Consider the following 15,107-nt stretch of genomic DNA (forward strand, 5'->3'; position numbering starts at 1 on the left):
GGAAAAAAAAAAAAAAAAAAAAAAATCTTGTAGTTTTGGTGCGTGTAAGTGTCTCAATGTCTCAATTTCTATTATCTCACAAGTTTTATTACGAAAAATTGTCAAAAAAATATTTTCATATGGTTTCACTCCAATTAAATGTTGATTATAATTAAAAAAAAAAAAACAACATTAAGGATATATTTGGTTGAAATTTGTGAGTTTGGATTAATGTATGAAATTCTAGGTTAGAGAGGAGAGTAAAACATTTTTGGTAAGGGCGTGAAAGGCTTCTATCTAGTAGACGTGTTTTAAAATTGTGAGGCTGACGATGATACGTAATGAGCCAACGAGAATGTTAGGTCTCCAAGGGGGGTATCTAGTAGACGTGTTTTAAAATTGTGAGGTTGACGATGATACGTAATGGGCCAACGAGAATGTTAGGTCTCCAAGGGGGGTAGATTGTGAGGTTGCATGTCAGTTGGAGAGGGGATGAGGTGGATTGTGAGATCGCACATCATTTGGAGAGGAGAGGGGAACGAAATGTTCCTCATAATAAGTGTGTGGATCTCCTCGTAAATGCGTTTTAAAGCTATCAAGTTGACGATGATGCGTAATAGTCAAACATCAGTTAGAGAGGGGAACAAAAGTGAGAATTGATAGACGGTATTATAATAAAATGTAGTGGGCTCTAAATTAATTAAACTTAAAAGTGAGAATTGATAGATGGTATACTAAATAAATGTAACACTGAACACTTACAATTTTAAATTAAAATTAAAATTAAACTAACTGATTATTTTAAATTGGTATTATTTATTTTTGTGGATCCTGTTTTTTAATATTTTCAGAACGGGAATCACGAACGACATGTCGTAAATTTATTTTCAATAATTTTATATAAATAAAAAAAAAGCTGCCTTCGTGGACGGATTCGATATCCAGTTCTCTCACCCGCCATTTGGTTCCACTATTTCTTCTCTGGAACGGTCGGACCACCATCTTCGTCTAGGGTTTCGCCTTTTTGAATCGGTAAAACTCCCCATTCTCGATTCTACTTTCTATTTTCGGCGTTTATTTCCGCTTTTGCTTTCAGTTTTCTTCACAATTTGATTGGGGCATGGTTAGTACATGGTGAGAATTTGGACTGTTCTGTTTGCAGGGCTCGCATGGAAGCTGCCATGGCAAGTGTGATTGGATCTCCTGTTGGAGCTTTTGCATGCCTTAAGCCTACCGGCAGATCGGTAATCTACGGCAGTGGGCGTGGTTTTGTGTGCCTTCCGTCCCTATCGCATGTCCCTACTCGAGTAAGAATGTTTCTCTCTGTACCTTCCTCGAATTTCTTCTTCCTAATTGAACTTGATTGATTTGGAGATTTTTAATTCGATGTTTTATTTCTGAAATGGCTTGTTCTTGTTTGCTTTGGTTCTGCTATGTTTGCAGTTTTGTCATTGGACTTGTTTATTTGGGATCTTAGCGACGATTGGTATATTCTATTTAGAGAATCTGTTGATGATTTGTACTGTGATGTGTTGTGGTAGTTTTCGTTATTGGATTAAGTTTTAATTCCATGCACTGCAAAGTTAAGTTCGTTTATGATGTATCCAACGTTTGAGACATGGTAGCGAAGACGGACAAGATTATCATTCATTAGTAAACTTTTGAGAACTTTTTTTAAAAGAAATTTCACTAGATAGTATAAGTTTAATATGAATTATAAAAAATGTTACATCTTCTCAATTTGTTTCAACTACAGCATAATCGTGACTTTTTTATGGCATCTTATTTTGCATTTGAATTTGAGTTTGATTTGGATTCTGCTATTTTTTTTTATGGGTTGTGGTAGCTATGCTTTCGGGTTTCTTACTCCAAATCCTGGAATAAGAAATTGGGCTCAGGAATTAGGAGAAGCATGGAAGTTAAGGCATCAATGGATGCTCAGTCATTTGAATCAGATGATCCGATTGCGCCCCTTCAGTTGGAGTCTCCAATTGGACAGTTTTTGTCCAAAATTTTGGTTAGCCACCCTCATCTTGTCCCAGCTGCTGCTGAGCAACATCTTGACCAGCTTCAAATTGACCGTGATGCTGAGGGGAATAAGGAGACGTCTAGTTCTGGTACTGATTTAGTTTTGTACAGGTGAGTTTCCTTATCTTGCACTAATTATCTTTTCGACAAATATTAGAATGGCATAGATACTTCTCCTGTGGAAGTTTTTGTTTATTATTATATAGAGAGAGGGTGACATGGAAACATGAAAAATTTAAATGTCCTAGGTAGTTGCATTCTAGGTCCTGGTTAGACTGTAGGTCTGTAACCGTTCTCGATGAGGTATTGAGAGGATACAACTTAATAATGGCGATATGTTGGGCTGTTAGTGGATTTTTTATTACACAATAGATCGTTTCTTATGCTCCTACAGAGAAGTTATTGATTCTTAATTTTAAAGGAAATGAGAGAGTGCCTGAATATAACTGGTTTCTGCTGGCGTTTTAAACTTTTTTCTTTGCTAAACACGATTCTGGAGCAATCAAACAGCTAGATTCGAGGTGCTGTATTGATATTTTTCTATTGCTTCTGCAACCATCAGGAGAATCGCTGAGGTCAAGGAAAATGAAAGGAAAAAGGTTTTAGAAGAAATCCTATATGCTTTGGTTGTACAGAAATTCATGGATGCTAATGTTCCCCTGATACCTGCAATAACCCCTTCATCTTCTGATGTATCTGGTCGAGTTGACACTTGGGCTGCTCATTATGAGAGCTTTGAGCATCTTCACTCGCCTGAAGCTTATGAAATGATTGAGAACCACCTTGCTCTCATCCTTGGGAACAGGGTTGGTGACACAACCTCAGTAGCACAAATAAACAAACTCAGGGTCGGCCAGGTCTATGCCGCTTCAGTGATATATGGCTACTTTCTTAAGCGAGTTGACCAGAGGTTTCAGCTTGAGAAGACTATGAAAGTTCTTCCAAAAGCATTGGATGCAGAAGATGGTATAATTCAGCAAGTTGTGGGAAAGGATGTGAGACCTCCTATTGGAAAGAACTCGCCACCTGTTTCACCTCATCCTGAAATCTCTTCCTGGCCTGATCATGATGAGAGCAGCCTTGGGGGATCTGGCCAAAGTACAAAAGCTTCTAGACTGCGAAATTATGTCATGTCCTTTGACGGGGAGACACTTCAGAGATACGCAACGATAAGATCCAAAGAGGCCGTTGGCATCATCGAGAAGCACACCGAAGCATTGTTTGGCAGACCTGAAATTACTATAACACCTCAAGGAACCATCGATCCTTCCAAAGAGGAACTGTTGAAAATCAGCTTTGGAGGTTTAAAGGGACTGGTTTTGGAAGCTGTCACTTTTGGATCTTTCCTCTGGGATATCGAAAGCTATGTCGATTCAAGGTACCATTTTGTTGTGAGTTGAACTAATGTCGTATTCCTGCCTGAAGTATGTTGTACTAATACCAAATAATCCGTGCGGATTACGCTGTATATTACTACTTATGTTAAATTCTGACTGAAAAACCATAGAAATTCAGGGGAAGAGAGTTTCAGTTAGGCTTTACATGATCTTTCACAACGTACTTCAATAGAATTCAGTTCAAATTTCTTCCTTTTTCTATGAATAGAACGCTTTGATACATGTCATTGTGGCTCTCTAGTGGACAAAGTCAGTAGTTTAGTGAATTTTGTCCACTCCATTGGTAGCATTCCTGTCTTCCATCATGGTAAATTTAGGACTCCCGGGGATGGTAAAAATTAGCTGTGGGACCCTGGGTTTGATCGAAAGTCAGTCTTGTAGAGGGAAATTGGCCTCTTTGGTGTTGTAAAGGAGAAAATTTACCCATTTCCTGTTGAATTACCTGCGTTCGTTGAAGTTCAGTCACGAGAAGAGAATACAGATGGTCAAAAGTTGTTGGCTTATCTGCAAATAAATTCAATTACGTTACCACTCATCATCATTTTTGTAATTTTATATACCAACTTGTTCGTGATAAAAACTTGCCTTTTGTTATTTTCTGTGAATTATTGACTGATCTTGAGCAGTAGATTTTGAATATTCCGGTATTATTATATTATGTGGGTCATATATTTTTTAATTTTATTTATTTATTTATTACTGTAATTATTTGTTCCTTCTTCTTCTGGGCTAAGCTTGTTTGTCAATTTAACCCACATGTTTGGTCTTATGTTCTTGTTATTTGAGTTTTGATGCCAAATTGTAAAGATGGAAGGAGGAGGCAATTAAGGATAGCGGTTCTCAAAATGTTCTTCATGATGATGCTACATTAACTTTATTTTTACATTTTCATTTGCTATTATGCAATTATGTTGGTTTATCTAATTTTTGTATCTATTTTGTAACGCTCCATGTTCAAGATTTGAACTATGATCTTGAAATCAAATTAGGCACTGGGTGGCCCCAACATGACAGAACGTTACATACCTGCCTTGAAGTACTTCTAAGAGTAAATACTATCCTTGTCAAATTAGGTACTAGGTGGCCCCGACACGACAAAATGATTTATCTTCACTCACATATTTTATAAGAAAATTTTCAAAATATCAACTAATATAGAATTGCTCTAAGATAAACACGTTAACTATGAAACTTCTATGATATCAATTATTTTAGTCTTTTATATTCTTAAGATAGCTTTACTTAGTCTTTAAATTTTTTTAAATTTTAATTGTATCCAATTATATATTTTTTTTTTCAAATTGTAAAAATTTTACAAAATTAAATTAAAAATTTATGAACTATTAAATATAAAATTTAGTTTTATATCTAGATAAATTATTTTTTTAAAAAAATGTGAACAAAATCTGACTCTCTGATCCAAAGACGTGACAGCCTTTCGCTTCCTGATGTGAAAGCTCCTTCTTTCTCTCTCTCCTTTAGTTTTCCATACAAGTAAAACTTTCTTTGAAAATTAATTTTTAAGTTCTTAAATAAAGAACTATATATGTAAATAATTATTTTTCAAGCTAAAAATTCACCCACACATATTTGAATTATACTTTATTACATTTTTCTAATGATATTTTATTTCAATGTGAGCACGTTTTAAAACTATAAGGTTAATGGTAATAGATCAAATCGACTAGCAATGAGTTTGAGCTGTTACAAATGGTATTAAAGCTAGACACGGAGCGGTGTGTCAGCAAGAACGATAACCTTCCAAATGGGTAGATTGTAAGACGTTTTAAAACCTTGAAGTTGATGACGACAGACCAAAACAGATAATATCTGCTAACGATGAACTTGGGTTGTACAAAAATTTAATGACTCGGAAAAAAAAAACATTTCACTGCTAATATTTGACTCCATGAATGAATTTTAATTTTAATATATGAAATTAAATGAAAATACACACTAAAAAAATATCTAAATTTATATTATAGAAAATTTGAACCTAATCATGAAAGTACTTTAATCTAACTAAACTACAAAGTCAAACAAATATTAAAGGTGCCAATTGTGTACTTGATGAATGCACAAATTACAAAAGAAATGAAAAATAAATTAAAAGGACCCAACATAATTGAACAAATTAAAAAAATTAAAAATTAAAAAACAAGGAAAATTAACTAATTGAGGTATTTAAAAATTGACCCATTCACAAATTAAAGGTAAAAATTAAACTTTTCCTAAAAAGACAAACCCATTTTGTAAAGCAAAAACGTGTTTTGTTTTCAAATACATAAAGTGTATATATGTGTGTGTATATATATAGGTATATATATGTGTGTATATTATATAACGATATATAATTGTTTTTATTGAAAATATTTTTTTAAGAAGTATTATTTTATTTTATTTTTAAATATAAGATATAACTGTTTTCTTTCTCTTGAAGTTAAACGTTGGAATTATCTTCATACCCCATAATTATTATAAACGGGAGCGATCCCGAGGATATGATATAGTTAAGAAATGTTTAAAAGAATCGACAATCAATTTCTTGTGAGATCTCACATTAGTTGAGAAGAAGAACGAAACATTTTTTTTTATAAGAGTGAGGAAACCTCTCCCTATTAGATGCGTTTTAGAACCGTGAAATTGACGATACGTAACAGGCTAAAGTAAACAATATTTGCTAACGATAGACTTGAGTTGTTACAAATGATATCAGTTGAATAGGAAAACGAAACATTCCTTATAAGGGTGTGGAAACATCTCTAAAATAAACGCGTTTTAGAACTATGAAGCTAATGACGATATGTAACGACCATCAGATGACTGTACGTGTTGGTTTATAAAAATAACGTGACCATGTCGTAGAGAATGCATAGCCTTATCGTGATAATATGGATGAAAACCCCACAAATTACGTAATTAAAAGAAGTAATATTTACTTAACTAAGTGAGGTGTTAAAAAATTGTCCATAAAAACTAAACTTTTCCTAAAAAGAAAACCCCATTTTGTAAAGCAAAAAAAAAAGTGCTTTTCAGAAATACATAAAATTATTTTTCTACCCATATATATAATTTAGGTTGATTTTTATTTATAAATAAAAAAGGAAATTATTATTTAAACTGCTTTCTCTCTCTACTCTCTCTCTCTCTCCTCATTTTTCTTTTTATTTCAATCATAAACCAATCGATTGCAAAATCATTTAATGATCGAACCCATATTTTTTCCCTCCAAATTTACACAAAAATAAATAAATAAATTCATTTTATTATTATTATGTTAAATTAATAAAAATGCTGTTGAATTTTTAAAAAATTCATTAATATTGTTAAATTGAAAAGAAATTTTTTTAAATACCCTTAATTTTTTTAAAAAAAATTGAAAAACCCAAAATTATTAATATTTTATTGTTAAGTATTTCAAAAATAATCTTGAGCTTTAAAATTTTTTATTATTAGAATATAAACGAAGCCGTTATTACTATGTTCTGAAAAAAAAAATATGAACTTTCCAAAATTATATTTGTTGGATGAAAGTCCCACATCGACTAATTTACAGAATGATCATATAATTAAAGAATACTATATCCGTTGGTACGAGGCCTTTTGGGGAGCTCAAAACAAAGCTACGAGAGATTATATTCAAAGTAGACAATATCATATCGTGGTGGAGAGTCGCGTTCATTTAACAACAATAACATGCTTAAATTTAAAAAAAAAAATAATTTTTTTTTAAGATTTGTGTAGAAAGACGGTTTCGTCCCTATATTGATGGTTAGAAATGTGAAAATATATATACAATTTTTCCTTTAAAATGAAATATATATATAATATTTAAAATTAGGGTTTCTTTTTTTCCCTTTTAGTTTCTCTTCTTTTATCTCTGTCTATCTAGATTTCAGGTCAATGGGCCCACTATTCAATCATTGTTCTTGACAATTACACCCACCCAATTTTTATTTTATTTTTTTCTAAAAATAATATCTAAAATATTCTCCCATTATATGTTTAATTCTAACTTCCCATTTGATTTACATATATGTCACTTTTTTAGACTCCGACTTGATATCGGAGGGTATGCTAGCGAAGACGATAGGCCCTCAGGAGGTAGATTGTGAAATCCTGGAGAGGGAAACGAAATGTTTCTTATAAAAGTGTGTAAACCTTTTTCTAATTGACGTGTTTCAAAATCGTGAGGCTGACGGTGATACGTAACGAGTAAAATCAGACAATATCTACTCTCGGTGGTATCGTGCTATTACAACCACAGACAAATATGTTTTTAGAGAAATTTTTACGAGGTCACTACAATTGCTCTAAACTAAATACGTTTGACTTTGGAGTTCTAATGATTGAGTTATCGAAAAGAAAAGTGCACATTATTGATATAGATAGTAGCTGTTAATTATATCTTCAAGATTACTTTGGTTTGAATGTTGTCTCGATTCACTGAAAGGACTGATATGGTAATTCATGATTGTACGGACAGTTGAAGTGACCATTAAATACAAAAACATAACCAAATTTAGAATAATTTGTAAATTTAGTAGAGAAAGTTCATTAAAAAAATAAAAATAATAGACACACTTTTAATAAACACGTTATTCAGCTCGACCTTGACTCTGCTCAGGGTCAAGGTCTCTCAATGCAATGTCGCATCTTATCTTGTCATCTCGATCCCCATCGACATGGTCCATGTTTTGATGCCATCTTGAGTCTCGGGATGTCGTCGGTCATCACAACTTGCTCGGTCATGCGATCGAGAACGGGCCCGCATGTTGCTTATCTCATCGGAACTTCTCGAACATTTATCCATCCGGGTTCTATCGAGGTATTGGCTCTCTCATGCCCATGTCGTATCATTTACGGATACTGTGCCGGATAGCGAGTGTATGTAGCAACCTCCAACACGCAGGCTGTGGCGCATATTAGCACACCTGTGCGGCCTAGTACTATCCTTGAAAAACCTATTTCAAAGAAAGTCGCTCGAGACACTCGTCTCGGCACGCCTGCCCACACTATGACACACGCATGTGCCACAGGGTAGCTCACTTTCATCTTTAAAAGTTTTGAACTTATCGAACACAAAACTAAAAATTGAATGATCTAATGCTTCGTTCTACTCTCCAATCGAGGTGGGATCTCACAATCCATCCTTTTAGAGGCCCAACGTTCTCGTTGGCACACCGCCCAGTGTCTAGCTCTAATACCATTTGTAACAGCCCTAGCTCATCACTAGTAGATATTTCCTCACGATTTTAAAACGCATCTACACCTCGAGCACCCGAGGGCTTTACACATACTCTCTCCATTTTGCAATTCTCTCTCTCTCTTCCTCTTTTTCTTTCTTCTTTTCTCTCTCTCTCACTCTCTCTCTCTAAAGACAGCCTCTCAGCTCAGTTCTAGCTCTTATGTTCTTCTTGTTCTTCTTTGTTCTTCTTTGTTCTTCTCAAAACCAAGAACCCTTCACTAAATCCAACCATCCCAATTCAAAAACCCTCATCTTTTCAATCTCCCTTCACTCAATTTCACTTGTGGGATACATAAAAATGTTGGGGAAAGACATTAATGTTCCTGATCTATCTCTTCAAATCAGCCCTCCCAAAACCGACCCATCGACTTCATTCGATGTTCGACAACAAACTCAAACACCTCCGGTCGACACCGAGCTCTCTCTATCGAACAATTCGGTGGCGTCGGTCGACATATTGGCCGATCGGTTCCGACCCATTAGAGGAATCCCAATTTACAGCAACGGGTTGTTGTCGTCTTCTTCAACGTATTTGAATCAAACCCAAACGACGTCGTCGTTGTCGTCGTCGTCTCCTTCTTTGAATCAATTTATTGTTCAAAATCATCAAAACCCTCTTCTTGGGGTTTCGAATTTTTGGTGTAGTAATAATAATAGATCGAGATTGTTTATGCCAAGGATTCAAAGCCGACGAAATTGTAGAGCTCCAAGAATGCGTTGGACTTCATCTCTTCATGCTCGTTTCATTCGAGCTGTTGAACTCCTTGGTGGCCATGAAAGTACTTTCTCTCTCTTCTTTTTCCTTTTATCTCCCCTCTTCAAATGTTCATAATGTTTTGTACGATCAGGGGCGACTCCAAAATCAGTCCTGGAATTAATGGATGCCAAAGATCTCACACTAGCTCATGTCAAGAGTCATTTACAGGTAATTTTATTCAAAACCTACAATTTATTTTTGGATTTCAATTCAAACCCATTTCTTATTTATCTTTCTTCCTTGCAAAAAAGCTTCCTTTATTTATATATATATATATATATATATATATCACCTAGAGATCCGGAGACCTGTCTTAAATGGGATGGAGAATACCGGTTTAAATGAAAAATGAGAAGACAGTGATAAAAAAAGATTTTTTTTCCCTCGACGAGGTTAAAGAGGAATTATATTACTCATCCCCGCTCCAATTCTTACCAATTTTTTGCCCCGCTCACTTTTTTGTATCTCAAAATTAAAGCTCAAAACTAACGAATCATACGTAGAATACTGTGTAATAATATTGAAACTTGAATTTTTTGAAGTTACTATCAATATTTTTCACATTTTTTAAGAATTTATTTCGGTGAAATTCTTTCGATGAACTCGATTTTTGTGAATTTGCTCCGATCCCGCAAAAATGAACAGAGAATTTCATTAGAACAAAGATTGAAATAAAAGACAAAACAACACAAAACAGGACAATTTCTCCGTTAGAGAGAGAAAAAACAGTAAAGAAGAGAGAGAAATAGGCATCATTTCTTAATAATAGAACATCTTTAAACTCCAAATAATCACATTTTTAGTTCAATTTCCAAATGGGTCACTCAAAGTTTTGATCTTTTTTAGTGAGCAATGTTCTTATAAATCCATTATTCAGACACAAAAGCTGTGCATGTTTTTCTTTTTTTTGTTCCAAATTTCATGTCTGTCTGGTTTTCATCTTAACCAAATGCATACCTTTTTATGATGTTCTTGTCTTTCTTTCCAGATGTTTCGTACTGTTAAGAACACCGACAAACAAACAGGTTCTTCAGGTAATGAGTTTCCAATTCCTTAGCCAAAACAAACAACTCTTCTTTCGAGTTTAATAAGAATAAAAACGAAATTGTTGTTCTCCTTCACATGCATACATGATTATACATTATAATATCATCACATTTTCTAGCCTTCTATAACCTAAGAGAGAGAGACATGCGTTTAGCTTAAAACACAATCATTGCTTTCTTTAGCTCTATCTATCTTCCAAAGTCAACCAAAACCATACATATATCATACATCATCTCGAATCTTGAGCCTAGCTTCTATTCATATTTTTATAAAAGAATTGACCTAATAGCCTAACTAATCTCGACTACTCAACCCATGTCATAAAAGTTTAGTGGTGTTATATTTTTTTTTGTTTGGGTTGGATTAAATTATTGAAAAGCTGAATATTCGGTTGTAGGATGACATTTTGTCCCGACCAGTTTGGAAATAGGGTTACGACCCAATTCAAACCTACCATATTTTTAAAAATAATGAAAATATTTAACGTTTTTTAATTGATGGTAGTGATGTATTGTGACTTGTAACTACTTGATGGAGAGTTGGGTTGAGCTATGAACTCTTCTATTTAGGTTGCTCTGGTCACCGACCCGAACGATTTGAAATTTCAGATTGGTCTAAAAGATTTTTCGAACCAACCCTTGTGCACCGTTAAGTAATATTTCAAGGAGATTATCGTAAATGTTCGAACTTTTTATATAAAAAATAAATTTTTTGGGTGTTGATTTGAATTTGAATGTGAAAAATGAAATGGGTGGAAATGTGAATCAAAAGGGTATGGAGAAGAAGATTTCTTGCCTGCAACACCAACCCCACATCATGAAGCAACGTGTTTGCTCAATCATAGAAGAGGGCTTACTGCATCTTTGGAGCCTCATGTTAATGGATCCTCACCTTCCATTAATTACCACCGTAACTCTTCAAGGTTAATTTCATCTCTCTCCCTCTCTTTCTTCTTTAATTCTGTGTTTTATGTCGGTTGATAACATGTTTTTTCTTCGTCTTGAGTTATATTCATGGTCCGATGCATTATAAATAGAGATGTTCATGAGTGGTACGAGGATGGAGAAGCCTTTCTCGTTCTCCCATAATTCAGAAAGTAGGGTTAAAAAATATTTTTTCTTTTGAAAGTGTGACATCCGAGTAAATGAGAGAGATCCTTAGTCGAGTATAGTTAAAAAAGACTTTAAAGAATCGAAAGTCATTACGTATATCAACATGGTCCACCTTCCTTTTCAGTGGCCTAATCATAGAAATTTCATAGTTAAGCTACTTTGCTTGGAGCAATTCTATGTTGGATGATCTCTAGTAAATTTTCCTAAGATGCAGTGAGTAAGAACAGAACATGCTGGAATGACTCGTGTTTATTTGTGGGGACACAAAACATGCTGGAATTTTCCAAGAGATCATGTTTTGTGTCCCAACAAAACATGTTGGATGATCTCTTGTAAATTTTTCTAAGATACATGTGAGTAAGAACAAAATATGCTGGAATGACTCGTGTTTGTTTGTGGGGACACAAAACATGCTGATATGACTCATGTTTGTTAGTGGGGATAGTCACAAAGCATGTCAAAAGAACTCGTGTTGGTTTGTGGGGATATCGGGTACACAAGTACTGAATTCGGAATCCAAACCCTGGACATAGGTGACTAAAATAACTCGACTTTCCGAGTTATGGAAGCTTAGATATAATAAAATAAGGGAAAATAAAAGGGTTGGATAATGATGATAAGGTAAGTGGCATACCAGAAGTGTAGTCTTTTTCTATGTCATTTCCCCTTGAAATTAATGATAAACAGCTTTTAACATATAGTCTCACATGCAAGCATTACCCAAAAGAAAAGCATATGTTATGAAATTTGGATTTAATTTACTGCCTAACTATACTATAGTGTAATTATTGTATCCAAAATTTTCAGTATCATTGTTTATTCTAAGATTATGATTATGATAATTTGTTGTTTCAGAAGAGCATAGGAGGTAGGGTTTCCAAGAAGTACGAACGGGTTTGGATCAGAAATTAATCGAGAGGTATAAAGCTTCGTTTTTGTTTCTCTCTCTCTCGAGTTCGTATAAAGTTCTTGTGTAATTTGTGTATGCTACACGACGTTTTGTTGTAATGTAATATCGTAATTATGTATATCAACTTAACTTCAATCCGTCCCTGCTATTTATTTCAATTCACATTCTTGCCACTTATGTCACGGGTAGGGACGAGGAAGGCTCCTTTGACCCATTATTGCCACTCATGATCACTCTCATTTAGACATTTCATGCTCACCAACTTTCGTTTGGTTTGCCCGAACCACATTCTAGTGATAGAGATTCTTTTCTAATACCATTCATAACGCCTCATGCTAGAGCCATTAGATATCGAATTTGAATACGAGCACCCCATGTGGGCATGGGGCGTTACGAAAATGAGAAGCAAATGAGAATTGAGTTTTGTTTTGGTTTAAATTGCTGATGTCTTGCCCTGTATAGAAGGGAATGTTCAGCCTTATTACAGAATCAAAGGACAATGGTTGAATGGTGATGGCCAGGTGTTCTACCATCCAATGCTTTCTTATAAATTACTGCTTTTATTACTGTGATCTTTGACGGGTTTCGTACTGCTCAATCCCTTGCTTTGTTCTAGAGTCAGGACTGTTTCTGTAACCGCCTAAGCTCGTCGCAGGCAGATATTGTCATTTTTGGGCTTAACCTAGTTTTTAAAACGTGTTTGCTAGGGAGAGGTTTTCACACCCTTATAAAAAATGTTTCGTTCCTTTCTCCGATCAATGTGGGATCTCATAATCTGCCCCCTTCAGGACCCAGCATCCTCGCTGGCACACCACCTGGTGTCCACCCCCTTTCGGGGCTCAGCGTTCTCGTTGGCACACTGCAGGGTATCTGGCTTTGATACCATTTGTAATAGCCCAATCCCCACTGCTGATCGATATTGTCTCTTTGGATTTTCCTTTTCAAGCTTCTCCTCAAAGTTTTTAAAACTCGTATACTAGGGAGAGATTTTCACACTCTTATAAAGAATGCTTCGTTCCTTCTCTAACTGACGTGGGATCTCACAATCCACCCCCTCGGGCCTTCGGGCCTAACGTCCTCGTTGGCACTCGTTCCTCTCTCCAACCGCGATATGGGATCTCACAATCCACCCCCTCCAGAGCCTAGCATACTCGCTAACACTCGTTCCTCTCTCAAATCGACGTGGGATCTCACACTTTCAATAGCCTTGATCTGCAAGTACTAAGGTGCGTCGGTTGGTATCGTATATAAGAGAAAGACTGCATTTATGAGTGTTCTGTTCCTCTTCTTCAAGCCAATGGCGATCTCACATTTGAGAGAGTGTCAACGTGCTAACAGAGTTCGTAGCTCCATAGCGAAACTAGTCACTGGCTTTCCTACCGACCGAAGGTAGTCAGATTGACCATAAAATCAAAAGTTCGAATCCCTCCACACGAACCCACAAGAGTAGTTACCATGAAGAGAATCTTTTTCCTTAATGGATGAGAGCCACTTACTAGTAGTCCAAAGTGCACAAAAGGGAGAATAAAGGGGTCTTACAGAAAACTAAAGGAATTTACAAGTAAGCTTCCCCCTTAACTTTATACACAAATAAAGAATAAATTCAAAAACAACTGAGCAAACAGCTTAAACCAGAAGCTGAAGATCTCAAACTGTAGCAATAACTGCATCCAGCATCTGTTCAAATTCCAAGCTATCTAAAAATATGATCAGGAATCTCATTGAGTGGAACTACAAGCTAGCAGATGCGTTTGAAACCGTGAGTCTAATGGTCATACGTTATGAGCCAAAGTAGACAATATGGTATTAGAGTCAGACACTGAGCGGTGTACCAACGAGGATGTTGAGCCCCCAAGGGGGTGAATTGTGAGATTCTATATCGATTGGAGGGGGAAACGAAGCATTCCTTACAAGGGTGTGAAAACCTTTCCCTAGCAGATGCGTTTTAAAATTGTGAGTCTAACGACGATACGTTACGGATCAAAGCAGACAATATCTGTTAGCGGTGAGTTTTGATTGTTATAAATGATATCATAGCTAGACACTGAGTGGTGTGCCAACGAGGAGGATGGCCCCTAAGGGAGGTAGATTGTGAGATCTCATATCAGTTGGAAAGGGAAACGAAGTATTTCTTATAAGGGTGTGAAAACTTCTCCCCAACAGACGTGTTTTAAAACCGTGAGTCTAATGGTAACACGGTACATGCCAAAACGGACAATATTTGCTAGCGATGGGCTTGGATTGTTACATTGAGACAATGTTTTTGCTTTGTTTCCTTTTATACCTTAGTTTATAAGAAGAGATAAAGGGCATCAATTTGCAGACATATTCCTGTTGGATTTGCAAGCTGGAAGGCTGTCTTGTTTGAGTGTTTCATTTGAGATTGGTTAGTGATGTGAATATGTGTTTTATGTCTGGTTTTGTGCTGTCTTTTTCTTTTGCATAATTGGTTAAATCTTATTGCTTTTTGTTTCAGGATGGAAGCCCTCCTTGGATTCCTCACTTCTCTCACCCCTTTCTTTTTCTTCTTCTTTTTGTTCTTTTTTAATGCTTCGAAGTAGGATTCCAATAAAGTCACTCCTTCTGTAAAATAAACCAAAAAGTAAATTTAAAAAAGGCATATCTGAAT

At 35.4% G+C, this 15,107-nt stretch overlaps 2 protein-coding genes across 3 annotated transcripts; both read left to right on the forward strand.

Annotated features, from left to right (window-relative positions):
• Positions 1-906: 906 nt before the first annotated feature.
• LOC111457128 (UV-B-induced protein At3g17800, chloroplastic-like) lies at positions 907-3,624 on the forward strand. The gene is made up of 4 exons (XM_023099283.1): positions 907-1,011; positions 1,142-1,286; positions 1,826-2,118; positions 2,570-3,624. The coding sequence occupies exons 2-4, from the start codon at positions 1,149-1,151 to the stop codon at positions 3,405-3,407; spliced, it is 1,269 nt and encodes a 422-aa protein (XP_022955051.1). The 5' UTR covers positions 907-1,011; positions 1,142-1,148; the 3' UTR covers positions 3,408-3,624.
• Positions 3,625-8,732: 5,108 nt separating this feature from the next.
• Positions 8,733-12,616, forward strand: LOC111457141 (transcription repressor KAN1-like). 2 transcript variants are annotated; one of them, XM_023099298.1, is made up of 5 exons: positions 8,733-9,431; positions 9,501-9,577; positions 10,398-10,443; positions 11,225-11,378; positions 12,424-12,616. In XM_023099298.1, exons 1-5 carry the CDS (start codon positions 8,813-8,815, stop codon positions 12,431-12,433), a joined length of 906 nt encoding a protein of 301 aa, XP_022955066.1. In that variant the 5' UTR covers positions 8,733-8,812; the 3' UTR covers positions 12,434-12,616. The 2 variants fall into 2 exon arrangements, with proteins under 2 accessions (XP_022955066.1, XP_022955067.1); XM_023099299.1 differs by having other exon boundaries at positions 11,228-11,378.
• Positions 12,617-15,107: the final 2,491 nt, after the last annotated feature.

Source organism: Cucurbita moschata, unplaced genomic scaffold (genome assembly GCF_002738365.1).
Source record: "Cucurbita moschata cultivar Rifu unplaced genomic scaffold, Cmos_1.0 Cmo_Scf00019, whole genome shotgun sequence".
Taxonomy (NCBI): Eukaryota; Viridiplantae; Streptophyta; class Magnoliopsida; order Cucurbitales; family Cucurbitaceae; genus Cucurbita; species Cucurbita moschata.